Source organism: Leiobunum rupestre, chromosome 10 (genome assembly GCF_980474605.1).
Source record: "Leiobunum rupestre chromosome 10, qqLeiRupe1.1.hap1, whole genome shotgun sequence".
Lineage (NCBI taxonomy): Eukaryota > Metazoa > Arthropoda > Arachnida > Opiliones > Sclerosomatidae > Leiobunum > Leiobunum rupestre.
The window spans coordinates 2,228,798-2,247,939 of record NC_143393.1 but is presented as its reverse complement, the minus strand read 5'-3'; the positions used below and the strand labels follow the sequence as shown (position 1 = coordinate 2,247,939).

Sequence of the window (19,142 nt, the reverse complement as noted above, 5' to 3'; positions counted from 1 at the left end):
GGTGCGAAACGCGGTCAAACGCTTTAGATAAATCGATTGATACAACATCAACCTGGCCTTGACTCAATACTTCCGGCATGACATCATTCAGAAAGGACACGTGATTTGATTCAACAGATCTCCCCTGAATGAATCCGTGCTGGTGCTCTGTGAGGTTGGGTTTAAACCAGATGTAAATGACCTTGTGCATGACTGCATCGAAAACTTTGGCAAAGCAACACAGCAGCGATATCGGACGGTAATTCTTTACGTCTTGAACACTGGTGAAACCACAGTGCATTTCCATAACTCGGGAAAAATGCCAGTGTCGATGGATAATTGAAAAATATGGCGTAATAGAGGCACTAATATCGCAGAACACCCTTTGATTATAAAGAGCGGAATATTGTCAACGCCAGTAGAGAGAGTCAACTTCATTTCTTTTATGGTGTTACTTATCTGCACCTCGTCGATCCGAGTGTTGGAAAGCGTGTCAGCGACGGGTGGTAAGTCGGTAAGCGGATACGAGTCGACGTCAGTGAGGGTATCGGTGGCAATGTTGCTGATATTTTTCGAAAATTCTTCAGCGATTGATTGTGGGTCCGAAATTAAAGTTGAACCTATCTCCAGGGTGAGCAGTGGAGATTTCAGTTTCAACCTTGCATTAACAAAGTTCCAAAGGTGTTTAGGTTTGGATATAGAACCTTCATAAACTGAACTGGCGTGTTCTTTCTGACCACGGGCGATAAATTTCTTAATGTCTTTACGCAGCGACTCGTAAACTGCTCTGTCCTCGGGATCCTTGCTACGTTTGAATTTACGATGGTAAATAGTCTTTCTTTTAATGGCAGTTACTAGTTCCTTGGAATACCAAAAGGGATATTGTGATGCTCTTCTTGGTCCCGCTTTAGGAATGCAGCTTGCCATAGCTTGCTGAACGTTTTCTGTAAGTATAGCCACACAATTGTTTACATCATGTGATTGGTACAAGGGGGACCAGTTAATTGAGCATAGGTTGTGGTAAAGCTTTAAATAATCACCTCGTTTGTAGTTAAAAGAGGGATCAGAGTTTAAGGAACCACGGTTAGATACGTTTCCGTGGTAGGAAATTAATAATGGAGGATAGGCCTGGTCGATGTTAACCAATGGCTCTAGAGAGACCGTAGTTGTCACAGATGAGTTATTTATTAGGACTAGGTCTAAAATGTTGCCATGTAAGTTCTGTATATCGTTGACTTGTGATAAATTGCAGTCTGAGCACAAATCAAGTATGGCTTGTGCTTTCCGTCGGACGTTAGGATTACAGTTAATATTTGAGAGTGTGGACCAGTTAACGCCAGGAACGTTGAAGTCGCCGAGCACAATGATGTCTTCATGTACTGTAGATAGTTTTTCCGCTAGCCGAGCAAAATTTGATACAAAGTGTCGGGGGGATTTTTTCCGTAAGGTAAAAGTTTCCAATTATGAGTGAAGTATTCTCCGTTTTAATTTGCACAAAAACGCTGTCATCAGCGACTTCGAGGTCAGGGCGACGAAGCGTAGTTACAGTTCTTTTATGTCTGTTGTTCATTAGGTGGTGAAGATGTAGTTGTATCTATAGTTTGTTGCAGTACAGTTGTCGGCGTCTCAGGTAGATTTACAACTAGAGACGGGACTTTTAGCAGATGAGTGCCTGCTGATATATTTGACTCGTGTTTCTTATGATCTCGAAGCATTCCGATATATTCATTTATAAGGCAGTCGACAGGCCATGTATTCTCATCCATAAGTTTCTTATGTTCATGTTCATCAGCTAATATGTGAAAAGAAGAATATCCGGGGAAGCGTGTTCTCAGGCGCACGCATTTAATGGATTTGAGGTCATTCTCTTGTACCAGATAATCTTTTAACTGCGCGGAGGTGAGTTCAGGATCCAATCGCGTAACGAATACAGCCACGCGGCGTGGTTTAGTGACCCGTGGGATAGATTTAATAGATGTGCGCGAATTAGAGCCTTGTAGCTGGGCTTTAAAGATTTCAAGAGATTTAGTATTTTTGGGGCCCGACTTAACGTGTCGATTGCCACCATTGTTAACCTTGTTTATATCCGGCTCTCCTGTAACGGAATTATTACGAATATAGGCGCGTTTAATACTTGTCGAGCCATCAAGTCCCTTGTTGTCAGAGGTAGAGGTTATCTCTCGTAAGTTTTGCGTCGCCTTGGCCGCATATGATTGATTCAGAGAGGAACCAGATTGGGCAGGAGACTGTGTTGGAATCCGTGCTGGCGATTTGTCATTAGTTTTAATAACCTTTTTTAGGTTTTTATTCTCTTCTTTCAGCAGATTGATATCGGATTGCAGGGTAGCCAGCATTGTTAGAATAAGGCTTAACGAATCACGCATTTGATCGAGAACTGAATCCCCATCTCTGGTTAAACTGTTATATTTGGAAAATTCATTGAGGAAATCAATTAAATCCGATGGCTTAAATGAGTTGCTCATCATAGGCGTAGACGGAGTGAAATCACTGGCGTCTACATTGAGCTGATTATTAGAGCTTGATGAGGAAGATGAATTACTTCCTTAACAATTAGCGCATTTAAAACTGTTCATAGTTATTGTGTTTATATACTGGTCCTTAGTAATGGTGGTACAACCGAGGTGTATCTTAGCTGAACATAAATTACATTTAAATGAATTCTGCTTACCTATAAAGGATTTATTGCATTTCGGGCACTTAAGAGTTGAATCAGCCATGAATTCCTGAACTACCGGAGCATGGCGCAAAACACCTATATACACTTACTGAAAATGCTACAAAGTTGAACAGTTTATAAGTTGAAAAAAAAGGGAAGTTAACGAACAAGCAAATAAGTTAAATATTATACTATCAGATATTATACTAATTAGAAAAAAACAATGGGAAAACACATAATATAGCCGAAAAATATTGTTAGTACACATTATCACAAAAGATAAACTACCATCGGGAGTCCAGCGTAATAGCAAAATCTAAAAATGGCAATAAAATTACTACTGCAATAACAAACCGGAATAACCGGCGGCACTACACAATAAATGGAACCCTTTAAGAGTAAACAAACAACCGTAAAATAAGCAGAGATATGAATTAATTTATATACACAAAAGTCAAGAATATTAAATAACAGCAAAGCATTAAAATTGGGCAAAAAACAAATTGGGAAAACGTTGGATAACGCAGGACCAATGAGATGGCAGTGGCAAGTTAAACTAAGGGAACCCACAACTTGAAATACATATTCCCATTGAACGGCAAATTTCGTTAACAGCACCAAACAATAACGTCGCAAAACACAAAACAATATTATAAAAAATTAAGGAATGCAGACTTTATGATTATTACACCGAACAGAAATAAAACGAAGGTAGGCCCCAGGAGGACGGACACGTCGCTCTAATAGCCGCACTTAGCCGCGTTGCACAATTAGCCGAATCAGACACGGATATCTCCGCAATTTAGAGTTATTTTTTAAAAATGTTATCCCAGTTCTATCATGCCCGTTAATTAATTTAATCATAATTAAAATTTTATGAGACGAAACGACCAATTTTAATTTATTCAGAATATCATAAGTTAAGTAGTTACAACAGTGAGTTAGACGTACTATAACAATGTACGGCTATTTTTAACAATAGGTACTTTTGTTTCTTTTGGGTTTTGTTTATTTTTTTAGATGTATTATTTGTCAAGGATTACAATAATGCAAAAAGTTTTAACCGCAATTTATTATTTAGAAAGTTATGATAAATTTAAAATTGTGACTTGCCAGCAATTGTTACCTAGGAAAATACCAAGGTTATTAGAGAAAATACACTATAAGGTTGCACTATAACGGGGCTTTTGCCTCTGAATTTTTACGATATATGATTGGCTCTGAAATATAGCTTGGAGTGACGTCGCCCGGAGGAACTTTAGCAGACAAGAAATGATTTGATATCATAACGCAATTAGCGTTCGTTTGAAAACTTTATAAACTGTTTTAAAATCTCAACAAGGTAAGAAAATAATCGTTAGGTTTACAAAATTAATATGCGTGGTTCTCATTATAATGTTTTTTATCGTTTTAAAAACTCTAATGTTGAGTAACAGACTTAAAAATGATTATAAAGACGTTAGAGTTGTACATTAATACCTTAAGCCTATGCTAAAGCTAAGGGGATTTTCATTGAAAATTTTGCAGTGGTCTAGATAAAGTGAAGTGAAGTAAAGTAGATTTATTTTGTTTTCAGAATGCCTGGATCTTGTTGTGCCATATTTGGGTGTAAGAATTATTATTCTTCCTCAAAGCTCAGCAAAGAAGTTACATATCATACTTTTCCAAAAGACAAAAATATAAGAAATATTTGGCTAACTAATGTTATCGCAGTGACGTTAATCCAAATACAGCTAGAATTTGTTCTGAACATTTTAGGCAAGATGATTTTGAAAGAAATCTCAAAGCTGAACTACTTGGCCTGAAAGCACGGAAACTTTTAGTTAAAAACGCAATTCCTAGTCAAAATTTGCCAATTGATAAATGCCAATTTTCCACAGCAGCCAAGGATAGAGAAGGGCGTGCAAGAACCAGAGAGCGAAAGCAATTAGTTAATGAATTGCTTAATAGCTGTGATAAAAATTATTCTGATGGTACATTCAATAGTCAGGAGTGCTCTTTTGACAAGTCTTCTAGTCAAGAATCATCTTTTAATAACTCTACTAGTCAAGATATTTTAAAGGACTCATTTAAGAAAACTAGCTTCGAATCGTCTGATTCTGATGTGTTAATCGGAGAGCATAATACTGTCCAAGGCAATGGCTCCCACTGCTGCGGATGCAACTGTGATAAACAAGAAGCTTCAATTGAACTTTTTAAGTTTAATGTGATAATAACTCTTGCATAAATGAACTCAAAAAATTTAAGAATAGGTATAGTGATTTAAAACTTATTCTGAAAAAGAAAAATAAGATAATACGGGACTTTAAATTTAAGGTTTTAGAAAAATCATTTGAAATTAAAAAAGCAAAAAAAGAGCTGAAACGCTTAAATAAGGTAGCAAAGATGCCTAACTCGTTACAAGAAAGAAGCTACCATATTCTCCGAAAATTATTCTCATCAAGCCAAATTAAAATGTTATTAGGGAAAAAAAAAGTGCGCTGGAGTAGTGATGATATTGCCAAAGCCTTTGCAATTATATATTTTAGTAAGAGGGTATACATCTATCTAAGGGAAAAATGCAATTTTCCTCTGCCTCATATATCAACGCTACAGCGATATGCAGCTAAAATCGATGTTAAACAAAGCTTCCTAGAGGATGTTTTTAAATTAATGAAAAGTACTGGATCTGATCTCCCAGATATGGACAAAATAGTGGTATTGAATTTTGATGAAGTTAAAGTTCGATCTTTGTATGAATATGATCAAAAACAAGACCAAATCATAGGGAAACATTCTCAACTACAAGTATTAATGGCCAGAGGGTTGTTTTCCAGTTGGAAACAGCCGTTATACTTAAATTTTGATCAAAAAATGACGACAAAAATTCTAAATACCGCTATTTCTAAGTTGCAAGATGCAGGGTTTATTGTCAAGGCATGCGTTAACGATATGGGTGGTTCAAATATGGCTCTTTGGAGGGAGTTGGGGGTTTCTACATCTAGAACCTATTTTTTTAGTACAGCAGCTCCCGATGAACAAATTTATTGTTTTGCAGATGCACCGCATTTGTTAAAATTAATTCGAAATTGGTTTTTGGATTACGGTTTCCACATAAACGATATAGAAGTTAAAAAAGACCCAATTCTTCAGTTGATCAATAATGACAACGCAGAATTAAAGACCTGTAATAAACTTACTAGATTACATGTGGAGTGTGTTAAAACTGAACGTCAAAATGTGAGGTTAGCCGCAGAGTTAATGTCACACACTGTTGCCACAGCAATTAGAAGAATGGCAAAGGGAAATGACCAAATTCTTTTAGAAACTGCAAATTTCATTGATACTGTTAATAAAAGGTTTGACATTTTAAATAGCTATAAAAAGACGGCCCCAAAAGTGGTTTTGGAGTTGATTTTGAGAATCAAAATGAAGCTTTAACTAATATGATTCACCTCATGGAATCTATGAGATGTATCAAGAAATCACAAAATTGCTTGCAAATGTTTCAAAAAGGAATCATAATTACTACTAAATCCTTCCAAAGCTCATGGTTTGACCTTCATTACAAATTTGGGACTTCTTATTTACTAACACATCGTCTTAACCAAGATTGTCTTGAAAATTGTTTCTCTCAATTGCGAACACGTGGAGGCTTAGATGACCACCCTACCCCCCTAAATGCCCTGTATCGCATAAGAATGATCATTCTTGGCAAAAACCCTGGGGTTGTGCAATCAAATTCAAATACTACTTCTCAAATTAATGACGAGTATTTTGTGACAAATGTTTTTTGACAATCAGAAATAACTTTTGATGATATTGAAATGGAAAATGAAGATATTTTTTTACAAAGTAGTGAGAAGGATTTTGAGTCAAATAGTAATACAATTATTCGTTATGGAAAAGATAGTTTAGGAACGTTTTCTGTGCTTTCACCAGTCAAAAACCTACAAGCCAGTAGTAATGTATTAATTAAATCGCCAACTGTAAAATGTTTACAAAGTAGTGGGGAGGAATTTGAGCCAAATGGCAATATAATTGATAATTGTGATAAAAATAATTTAGAAAATGTTTCATTACTTTCAAAATTTCAAAACCTTCAAACCAATAATAACATAATAATGAACTCACCACCTAGAAAAGTTTTCTTGTCAGGTCCAATGAAAGAAAACTATCAATTAAATGAAGAGCAGAATTTAAAGAATTCAGAATTACGAAGTCTTAGCGAACACTAAGAGGGTGGGATTGAATATTTGGCTGGTTGGGTTGCAAAAAAATGCAAAAATAAATATCCTGACTTGAACTTAACTGATGATACCAAAGAAAAATTGGATCACAATTACAATATTCCATCTTGGGTATCTCATTTATCATATGGGGAAATATTAGTGCCATCAAAAGAGTTTTTTAAATCTGTGAAATGTTTTGAAACAATTTTTTGTGACTACCACCATGAATATACTTTAAAAAAAACCATATCAAACGAGGTAGGAATTGTCAAAAATGTGACCAACGAAATCCTAAAAGAATTTAAAATTTTTCCAAGAGATGTGGTAACAGAGTTTATCAAAATAAGAACTTTAATCAAAATGAGATTCCTAAATAATTTGTCGGCAAATGCCCAAAAAAATGAAAAGGAAGGTGACAGTGGGAGAAAAAGAACCAAAAAAATAAAAAAAATAACTACATAAGACAAATATTATGGACATTTAAAACTTTAAAGAAATAAATAAAAACCACTATTGCACAGTTTTTACTGTGCAATAGTGGTTTTTATTTATTTCTTTAAAGTAACTACATAAGGTTAAGTTCTTATTTTAAGACTTTAAAAGTCAATTTTTTGTTTATTTTAAGTTAATTACTCAATACAAACAATATGTGTTCCTATATATATGTTCCTATTGTTGAAATATACTTTGTACCTTTGAAAAACAAAAGTTGTAAATTAAAAATGCTTAGTTTTACGTTTCGTTTGTTACTCGATGCTGAATCTACCGCCAAACTTTTTCCTCCGGGTGACGTCAGTTATAAGAGGCGTCTGCTCTCTTCAAAGAATTCGTTCATTCCGAACCGCGAATGAAACCCCCTTGGGAAAATACGACATATTTCGAGATTTTGTACTTGTTGGATAAGGTAGGACTGATTACGAATTAGATTTAACGACAAGATATTACTAAATTTTTAAAACGTGTGCAAACCGAAAATGTGTTTACGGCTTTTTTGGTTTTGTTATTGTTTTTTGTTAATTATTTGTCAAGGATTACAGTAATGCGAAAAGTTTTAACCGCAATTTATTATTTAGAAAGATATGATAAATATAAAATTGTTATTTGCCAGCAATTTTGGGTTAAGTGTAGAATAGCTGCCCCCCACCCGATTTGGTATATATTTTTTTTGGATAGAGGACAAGATGGGGATTACTTTAATTTTCATTTTATTTTGGCGAAAATGAATATTAACAAAGATATGCATTTTTAAACATTGGCCTTTTGCAGTGAATTTTCCCTAGGACGATTCTTTAAATTCCTAGATTTTAATGCGTTGTGGATAACGTGGCGCTGATGACGAAAAAGAAAATGTGGAAATGCAAAACATACTAACTTACTTTTTTATTTCAGGTATTTTCGCCGTATTTCAATGCATTTTAGGGGTTTTGGGGGGGATAATGGGTTAGGTTATTTATATTATTAGGTTGGATTAATATCGGGTTGACGATACTTGATGCGTCAGGCTTGGTGCTGTCCTCTAGGTTGCGTTATAGATGGCCCATAGCTTTTTTTAGTATGGGGTTGGGGAGGCGCCGCGCGCCCCCAGCGCTCGAGCGAAGTGAGTGCGCGGCGCCGTCAGGCGACAATACTTAGAATACATTCGATATTGTATAAGTCACCATCACACAGACGACATATAATATGACATAGTATGGTTAAAAAAAGGCTAAAATGCGTTGAAATACCGGAAAAATCCCCAACCCTTAAAAGTTAGTACTGTTTTGCATTTCAGCCTTTTTCTTTTTCGTCATCAGTCCTACTTTATCCACAAAGTATTAAAATCTAGTAATTTAAAGAATCGTCCTCGTCAACAGTCCTACCTCATCCAACACATACAGAAATCTCGAAATATGTCGTATTTTCCGTTGTAAAAATTGATGGCAAGTAGCAATTTTACATTGATCATATCTTTTTAAATAATAACTTGCGGTTAAAACTTTTTGCATTACTGTAATCCTTGACCAATAGCAAACCAAAAAAAACAAAAGTACCTATTGTTAAAAAATCCCCAATGTACAATTGAATTAAACCCTTTTTACAGAACAAGTTTATCAGTTAAATATAATACGAAGCAAATTTTAATGAAAGAAATATCTACAGAGGCTATTATAACGACCGTTCGCTTTTTGGTTTATAATTCTAACGGAATCGCGCCGATTTTAATTACAGGAGTGTTTATCGAAATATTGTTAAATGAATATTCCCTAAGGCCGCGCGATAAATTTACGAGAATAATTTCCCGTCGCCGTTATATCGAAAATGTAGTTGATTCGGGCTTGCCAGAACTGTAATGTTGTGGGCGAGTGACTAGAAAATAAAATGGCAACCAGAATTATGCAAAATTATAAATTTTTATTTTTATTCAGAACAGTCTATGGATCGTTCTAGATTCAACTTTCATCAATAACCCAACAATATATATCCCTCCTACGTAATTGTACAGAACTGATACTCAAGTGTCTAAGATTAGATGTGTCTTAGTTCATCGTGATTGAAAAATAAACCAAAACACACTTACACTTAAGTAAATATCATAAATTATACTGAGTAATTTTAACTAAATTCAAACTACCTTACTATAAACTCTGGTCTTAATTAACAGCTGAGAGCTGTTCGCTACTAATTACTTCCAATCTACTTAATTAGCCTCACAGCTTGAGTTGATAATTTCAAGGGTATAATTAGGTTATTCCAATTTAAAAAAAAACAATCAATTTTTTCTTACAGCTGACTTGAGTTAGTTCACAATTACTTTAACACTTTCAGTCTTAAACACGCACTGTTCATACATTTAAGTCCATTCACTAACGTTCCAAACGCGAAACACAATTTCACTCTTTTCTTGACCGAAAATCGAACATACTAATTAAAACCGCAAAGTTACCTCATAACTTTTGACCGACACCAGGACCCCCGTAGTATTTCGTCTGACAGCCAAGAACTTAATCTTCTAAATTGACGGCAACGGCCTTATATACCTTTATTTCGTGTTGTTTTTTGACTAAAGTTCGAAAAATTTAAGAGATTATATTTTTTACCCGGTTTGATTGATAGTTCTCCACACGGTGGCGCTATATTATTACTTTTATATAGTTTCCGCGGGAGTTTTGAATAATTATCCTTTTTCTAAGCGTTATTAAAAGGTAAAAAACCCGCCTTATCATAATGGTTTCTTTACTTTTTATTTTCCTAAAGGAAGTCAATGGCTCGGCGGTAAACTATCTGCATTGTAACGATGCGACCCGAGTTCAATGCCTGAACACGATCAAATAAATTAAAATACTCAGATATTTAATTATATATAATATTAATATAATTTATAAATATTTAATTAAATATAAGATTAATATAATTTATAAATATTTAATTAAATATAAGATTAATATAATTTATTAATATTTTATTAAATATAAGATTAATATAATTTATTAATATTTAATTAAATATAAGATTAATATAATTTATTAATATTTAATTAAATATAAGATTAATATAATTTATAAATATTTAATTAAATATAAGATTAACATAATTTATTAATATTTAATTAAATATACGATTAATATAATTCATAAATATTTAATTAAATATAAGATTAATATAATTTATAAATATTTAAAATGATGTAGAATAAATTACAGTACCTAACGTTATAACTTTGTAAAGGACATTCGAAAAGGTGTTTTTTAGAAAAACACCGTAACTTAACAAGCGTTGGTGGCTGAGTGGTTAGAGTAAATCTCTTGCACAAGGCAGACCCGGGTTCGATTCCCGGCCGGCGCTAATAAATCGCAAATTGATACTAAGACGAATACCGTGTACAATTGGTGGAAACCCTGCCATTGGACGTTGATAGGTTGCATAACACTCAGCACTCGGTCCGTTCCAAAGTCATTAAGAAGAAGTTGGAAATAAAACGCCCATACAAACACAACAAACTAAACATCCACAACCATCATAACACAAACACCACAATCTCAACACCCACAACCGTCATAACACGAACTCAACATCCACAACCATCATAACACGAACGCAACAAATTCAACACCCACAACCGTATAACACGAACTCAACATTCACAACCTACGCATAAACATTACAATAACTAAATACCCAATCAAACTGAGTTAAAACCGTCACGACGGTGACTGTTAACGAAAAATACCATCCAAACCAAACCCATCCGCAAATCAATCCGTTAACGCTCAGCGTCACACGGCCATTTTATTTAATAATATAAACTCATGTAAGCGAAAAAACCATTGTAAACAACAATTTTTCTATGTAACTTTTTTCACTCTTTATTGAAAAAAACATAACACTTACCCATTTTTAGTTCCACATCTATATATATCGAAGTGGGACTATTGCTATGGACGGATTGTAGTTAAGTGTTGTTTGTTTGTTGTCGGCGTGGAAAGCGACTACATGGCAGATGGCGCTGCGAAAATAATTTGCAGTTTTCGCGAAAACGGGATTCGAACTCAAAAACGGCCAGTCAAAAACTCCAAATCACGACGCCTTTGCGCTCGCGGCTACTGGAAGCTTACAACAATTTGTTCGGAACTTCTGCTCTATCCTCGTCAGTTTTAGCGACGCGTGGGGAGTTGGCTAGTTAAGTTGTCGAAATCCTCGTCTCTTTTTCCACCTTATTTTACGTATATTTTCGCCGTTTAAGGTCAAGTGAACCTCAAACTTCGCGTCGGGTGGTGGGTGGTGGGTGGTGGGTGGTTGGCACACTCGCTTAAGATGCCTCGCTCGAAAGTGAGTACTCGAATTAACGAGCTCGAAAATTTTAAATGTTCGGGTGGTGAGCAGTGGTAGGTGGGCACACTCGCTTAGGATGCCTCGCTCGAAAGTGAGTACTCGAATAAACGAGCTTGAAAATTTTAAATGCCCTCTTCCCCATATGTACTTATAAATGCTCTAAAAGCCCCACAATGAGATACTTATTTTCTTATTTAAATAAATCAACAAGAGACATTAAAAAACTTCATCACTCGTTACACCAAACAAAAGGTTCAAGACAAACTACGAGTTCAATCCACACTGACGAACTTCCTTTTGGGTAATAAAAGCAATAGAACCATAGAGAAACAATTATAAATTGAAGTCACTATCGGGAGAAGGTATTATATTATTAAGAACACGCGTACGCTTAAACAGTTAAAGCATTGAAGACTATTTCCCTTCACACACTTACGTACCGCCATTATTAATTATTGGACTCCCATACTCATCTAAAAACTAGGGGCATTCGGGCATATGTATTTTTATATCTATGAATGTAAATTTTTATTACGATAATCTTTGCCGTATACCATTCGCAAAACTTAGGTATATTTACTTACAAGTTCACGTAAAGACTACCCGATTATAGCTCTACCACAAATAGATCGAAATTTAAAATATAGCTTTTTGTCAAATTACCTTGCAAGTTAAGTCAAAACCAATATGCATTAATCAAGAATGAATTTATGTACTTAGAATATGGGAGACTAAAAAATCCAAAGCAGTCGGACTTAAGCTTAATTACATTCAAGGGTATCTTTTTTTTGAATTTGTGCAATAATAGGAATTTTGGTGTTTGAACCATACCCAAATGTTTGATATAAATTTCCTAAAATAAACATATTTTAATCCCAGTTTAAGAATTTCTTTAAATCATTTTTCCACTAATTTCAATAATTTAAAAAAAATTATGTTTGTCGTGTTTTGCTTACCTATTTCACCTTTGATACTTTACGTCTATCTAACGATAGGAAATCAAATGACCTCAACAGCTAATGAATTGGTTTGCCCACCCGTGTATCCTGAGGGTGGGCGGTGGTCACTCTTTAATAAAGGATGGTAAATAGTATATCTAACTATAGTAAATCACATGGGCTCAACAGTTTTTATATTAGTTTGCCCACCCGGGTCTCCTGATGGTGGGCGGCATCCACCCTTTCACTTAGGGTGGCAATTTATATATCCAACGATAAGAAATCACAAAGCCTCAAAAGCTTTGTATTAGTTTGCCTACCTGTGTCTACTAAGGGTGTATGGCTTTGCCCACTCGAATACACTGATGTGGAACTAATATTACGGCCTGGGCCGACTTGTTTAGCAATCTTCTACGTCACTCAATTTTCCATGAGGTTTGTTTTCCGTAAACATTTTCAAGTGAGGGTACGATAATTTTGTTTTGATATCGCCAACGTGGTATTTCCAAAACTCTCGTTCGAGTAGCAATGGGTTTGTTTTCCAAATATTCAAGTGGGTAAATTAAGACGTCAAACCATGAGAATTTTTAGTTGCAGTTTCGATCACGAGATGGTTTAATCTTCAGTGCGTAGATCTGTTATCTCTGAGAGACAGCCAATAGAATTTGAGGGTTAGTTGTCGTTTTGATCACGTGATGAATTAATCTCAACAAGATAGAAGCTGATTAATCTCTTACGCGTCATTTCTCTTTGGCGCATTGACGAGTAAAGACCTGCTGTCGGATAGTTCCGCCTTTTTACAGCTCGACAAAGGATTTCCAACCGTTAAGTAAGTAACTATTCTTTTTCTTTGTAATAGACTATATTTTTAGACATATTTAAAACAATTTGCATATTGAAAAAGCGTTTATATTGAGAATTTTAGCGTAGAAATTTAACCATGTAGCCTTAGTGAGAAATTTAGTCTTAGCATATAGGTTTAGTGAGAAAATTAGGCTAAGCACGTAGGCTTAGTGAATGTATCATTTGAAAATATAGAAAATATTTTGTCTAGATCAGCTATGAAAATCGAAGCGTATCGACTTGAAACGTTTCGTAACTGAAAAAACTAGCGGAGGCGGGATTCTACTATATTCAACGTGGAGAGAAAGCAGAGAAAATCTTGCGGATACAATCGGGGGATTGGGGAGGGTGGAAAGGGGGAAAGCAGAGAGAGAGAGAGAAAATCTTGTGGTTACGACTTGGGGATTGATATAAGCTATCAGACTGATTATCTCTATCCCCAAGTCGTAACAACTTTCTCTAACAACACGTTGACGCAAGGGACTCTCGCGTCAGAAGGGACGACACAGATGTTGATAAGCTAATAAATTGGTTTCAGACTCATCAACTTTTTCCTAACAATCCAAAAATAATGTCTTTAGCAACAAAGGTAACAGGTGACGGTCAAATCAACTGTCACATTGCCTATAACATTGGTATTACCACGATGGAAAAGAAGACAGGACAAAATTTCAGTACCATCAAATTTTGCCGCGCTGATAGAATACGTTCGCTTTAAATTGTCAACAGCAAAGTAAGAGTTTACGATACCACAGTAGCAATATATCCCTTTTTGGTGTTTCAAAGAATTAGTGTTATGAAAAGATCTGATAACGAACTCGAAATTATATACAATTTGAGTTAACCCCTTATCCGGTTTCACTTTTTGATGAAATCGGTATGCGTAAAACCAAAAAGTTTCTTTTTTGATAGCTTCACTACACTGACCATTCAACCTGATTTAGAAAATGTTACACATGTGGTTGACGGAGGATTTTTGCTGCATTGCGTTGTTTGGAATTTAAATGAATCTTTTGAATCAATTTTTTCTAAACACATCAATTATGTTAAAAAACACTTCGGTTCCAGATCTGTTATAGTTTTTGATGGTTACAATAATAGTAAGAACTGCGTTAAAACTGCGGAACAACTTCGCCGAACGACTAAGCTTTCCTCTTGCGACGTTCTCTTTGACGAGATGATGAACGCTACAGTAAACCAAGAAAAATTCCTCTTTAACAGCAACAACAAAATCAGAATAATTTCAATGTTATCAGAAAAGTTCAAAGATAACAATTTTGTTGTTAAACACGCTCAAGATGACGCTGACGTTATGATCATCGAAACAGCTCTGGAAGAGGCTTTAACAAATCAAACCGTTTTTGTTGGGGAAGATATCGACCTTCTGGTGATTCCAGTTGCTCGCGCACCTGTTGATAAATAATTTTTTTTTGAAACCAGGAAAAGGAAACGTTGAGCGAAAAATGTATTCTTCTCGAAGTTTTGACGGACATGAAAAAGGCAGAGATCAAAATTTATTTTTACACGCAGTTACCGGGTGTGACACATCATCTGCTCTTTTTAATAAAGGTAAAACCTCGCTTTGAAATTATTGGAGAAACGGGAAGACTTACAAGTTGCAGCTCAAGTTTTCAAACAACCTTCAGTTTCTCATGAATCGCTGGCTTCCAATGGAATAAGGGTTATTTTGGCAATTTATGGGGCTCCCATTACAGAAATTTCCGTTAACGAATAACGTTATAAATGTTTTACAAAATCTATACATAGAAAGAAGTCAGTAAACCTAAATCTTTTACCACCCAGCAAACCCAAATCGTCCCTGGGACGTCCCAGCATGGTCCATAGAGCCCAGCTTGGTCCCGTTCAAAATTCGTCCTACGGGACGAATAACGGACGTCCCATTTTAGTCCTCGTAGTACCAATTTCACGACATCCGATATTCAGCCCAATCGACGTCGCATGGATCTCCACTATTCGTCCGAAATGTTTCGTCCATCAATGCTATCTAGAGGTGCGTTTATCAGCAACTAATTTTAATTTTTTTCACCTGTATTTGTATTTGAGCTGATAATGATTAATGAACCACAAAATATTAATTTTATTATGGATATTATTATTTAAATTTACGAGTTTATTTAACGTGAATTAATGAAATTACGTGTTAAATCAAAACTACTTAATTATTTAATTAATTTTATCTGTTCTTAATTTTTATATTTTTATATTATTATTTTCTTAATTTTTATTTCCATTATTTTCATTTGATGAATTATTTCTACAATCAAAGCCAATTACTGCGAAAAAGCTGATCTAAGTTGACCGAGCTAAAGTCGTTTGTAGTTTCTTTTGTACGACGCCATTACTCGATAGTTTGGAATCGGTCACCATAAAGTCCATAATGCGTTCTACACAAACGTTAAAGATTATAACATAGTAATCTCTAGTATTGCTGATAATATATCATAAGAGTAAGTATTTTATTAAAAAACTGTTTGATTTTTTTAATGATTTTAACTCGATTTTTTTAATGTGTCTTTTACAGAGGTAGGAAGAAAATATGTTTGATCAAAGTCTATTCATTTTGGACCTGTACATGTTTCAATTTAACTTTTATAAGTTTATTATTCATTACTCTCACTGAACGGTTCGCCTAAAGCTTTATTTCATTTTGTTATATTTTATATATTGGATTTGGAATTCCAAAAGTAAGATTTGCGTTGAATTCTCCGAATGTTAGGGAAGGTTCGCTGTTTTTAAAGTTCATTTTGGACCTGTACATGTTTCAATTTAACTTTTTAAGTTTATTATTCATTACTCTCACTGAGTGGTTCGCCTAAAGCTTTATTTTATACTGTGATAATTTATATAGTTAAATTGTAATTCCAAAAGTAAGATTTGGATAGATATTAAAATTAAGCTTCGAGAAACAGTAATTTCTAGAGTACATTTTTCATTCGATAGTCTTAATTTTTTTTAAGGAATAGTATTAAATGGCTTAGTTTTATTTTGCTTCTGATTTGAAAATTTATTTTATTGTTTTTTTTACATTTGTATAAGGAATTAATTTTTTAATAGTTTAGTTCGAAATTTATTTTATATAAAAATTAAATAACTATATAAGTTTTGTAATTTATATGTTAACTGCTAATACTTGCAGAATTCGTGTTATTACAATCAAATTGTACACTTGTTGCTGGATTTTTCCATTATCTTGTATTTTAATGTTTTGAATAAAATTTTAATATCAAGTTTGGCTTTTTAAATTATTTGTTCAGAATACGATATCCAATGAACGTCCTAGTTTCATCCCTATTGAGCTATGATTAAACCAAATTAAAGGCCCAAAGACATCCAGGGGACTACCGCCGTAATCGCCGTTGGACGTCCGAAAACTCGTCCCCGGGACGTACTACGGCTATAGACAAACCCATTGGCGTAGCTAGGGATTTTTCCTAGGGGGGGGGGGCATAATCGGCCGGCCACGGCAAGGTGGTCACTGACTATCAGCGCATGCGTAACTTCCTAATTTTTACCTTCTTAGAATATGTACAGGTTTTGGAAAATAATTAGATAAGTAGCTAATTAAACTAATCAATTCTCAAAAACACGCACATGAACGGACTTTCTTCCGAATTCCGAATAACTATAAAGATTTCAAAATTATATTTTCCCATCTTATCCTACTTATATACTTAGCATTATTGAGAACAAACACGGATTATATACAACGGTATATTAGTATTACCTAAACAAATTTTTATTTTATCTTCGGTGGTCGTTCACCCTACAACATAAGAAAAATATCGAACGCTCGAGGGAAACGATAGTTATAGTTTCACTTTGTATTATTTAATTTCAACCCTGGTTGGATCTTTCGGTTTTAAACGGTTAATTCAGGTTGTTAAATTACAATATGTATGTAATAAAAACAGAAAAAAAAGAACTTACGTTATAATCCGATTTCATTAGGGGTAATATTAAGACTGAACACACTCGGATAAAACGGACTTCTACGGTCTACCTCACGGTTATTGCTACGTTAGTAGCCGTCGGACTGATGAAGCAAAATTCGTATTTTATTTTTATTTTATTAAAAGCAAGATGGAACTGACGCTTCTTTTTTTGTAGACTTGGTCATCCAGGACTTTGTTTTAGATCTTAAAAGATAAGATTCGCCCGGTTGGATTAGCCTATCGAAATCGCACGTTCTAGAATTTTCGAAATGAAAGTGAAAATAAAACCTATCACCTCTAACCTTTTTACTTTCCCAGAGACAAACAGAATGAGGAAGGGTATTTTTCTAGGGTGGACCCAAAGCTTTTTAGGGTGGGCCCGGCCCACCCTGCCCCCCCCCCCCCCTAGCTACGCCTATGGACAAACCGGACATTTGGACGTCCTTTAACGTCCAACCGACGTCAACCCCGGATTTTGGGATGTCCTACGGACAAAGGCAAGATCTGAGTGTGACGTCTATCGGATGTCCATAGGACGTGTTTGTGTTTGCTGGGCACCTACAGAAAATGCAGCAAAAGAGCACTTATTTCGAATGTATTATCAAGTTCAGAAGTGGTTAGGTAATGAATTAAATCCTATAGTTTGGGGATGGATAAATAAAGATAATCTATTGCGACCAAAAACCACTTCGCAATGTCTTTTGAACATGATTTTTTGTAACTGTTTAAAAGTATGCGGACCATTATATGGTTGTCGAAAGCTCGGACTTCACTGTTCATCAGTTTGCGGTAATTGTCACGGGAAATCATTCCAAAATTGTGAACCAGTAGAAATAGATTCAACGGAAACAGACGAAAAGAGCGATAAGGAAATAGATAATCTAGCAGAAAATGAAATCGAAGAAGAAAATGAAATCGAACAACAAGAAGAAAATTAAATCGAACAACAAGAAGAAAATGAAATCGAACAACAAGAAGAAAATGAAGGACAAGAAGCTCAAAGCGAAGAATAATACGTTTAAAAAACGAAAAATTTTTAGAACATTAATTTATCATATCTATTTATTTATGTTTAATTACTTTTAATATATGTATTTATTAATATGGTAAAAATAAACCGATGCATTAAAATATAGATGCTACCGAACGGCAGTGAAACAAGTCGTGTCTTTTAATAAAACGATTTTAAATTTTACTACGCAAGAGTGGGCGTTTTTTTATTCTTTCTATGTGTATTTATTAATGATTTTATGAATTAATATTTTATATTTTCTTTATTTTATAAAATGGGTTTTCAAAAATATATCTCGCACCGTTCGCTTTGAAGCTGCATGTGCTGATGTCGTAACGAATTAGAATGTCAAGTCGGGCAGTCTTGAAACAATTTTTTTCGAACAAAGCGCAACATTTTGACTTAGAATTCGCGTCAGAACATTTTTCATTCGAAATTGGCCAAGAATGTATTTATTTATACTCAGGGAGAATGAATATGTCGAGATTATTTTTAGCGTTTCTCCAATTCCACCCGTTGGCCCCCCGGTATGCTGCTCCGCTTTAATAAAATCAAATAATACTGCAATCTCATTGGTTCTTAAAAATTACGTTTTTCGACGCGATTAACGCTGTTGCGAGGACGCAAAAAAAAAGACCGCCTCCTTTTTCACTCCCCCCCCTTAGCGTGACGGGGTTAGGGGCTCAACGTGTCCGTCGATAGTCTCGACATATTCATTCT

General features: G+C 34.8%; 1 protein-coding gene across 1 annotated transcript; it reads right to left on the bottom strand.

The window, feature by feature from the left end:
- Positions 1-246: 246 nt before the first annotated feature.
- On the bottom strand, positions 247-906 carry LOC149923346 (uncharacterized). Its single transcript, XM_090161589.1, has one exon. The coding sequence runs from the start codon at positions 904-906 to the stop codon at positions 247-249; it is 660 nt and encodes a 219-aa protein (XP_090017715.1).
- Between the last annotated feature and the right edge of the window lie 18,236 nt (positions 907-19,142).

Excerpts from the sequence above, each read along its gene's own strand:
- LOC149923346 (XM_090161589.1), bottom strand. The coding sequence starts at position 906 with ATGGCAAGCTGCATTCCTAAAGCGGGACCAAGAAGAGCATCACAATAT.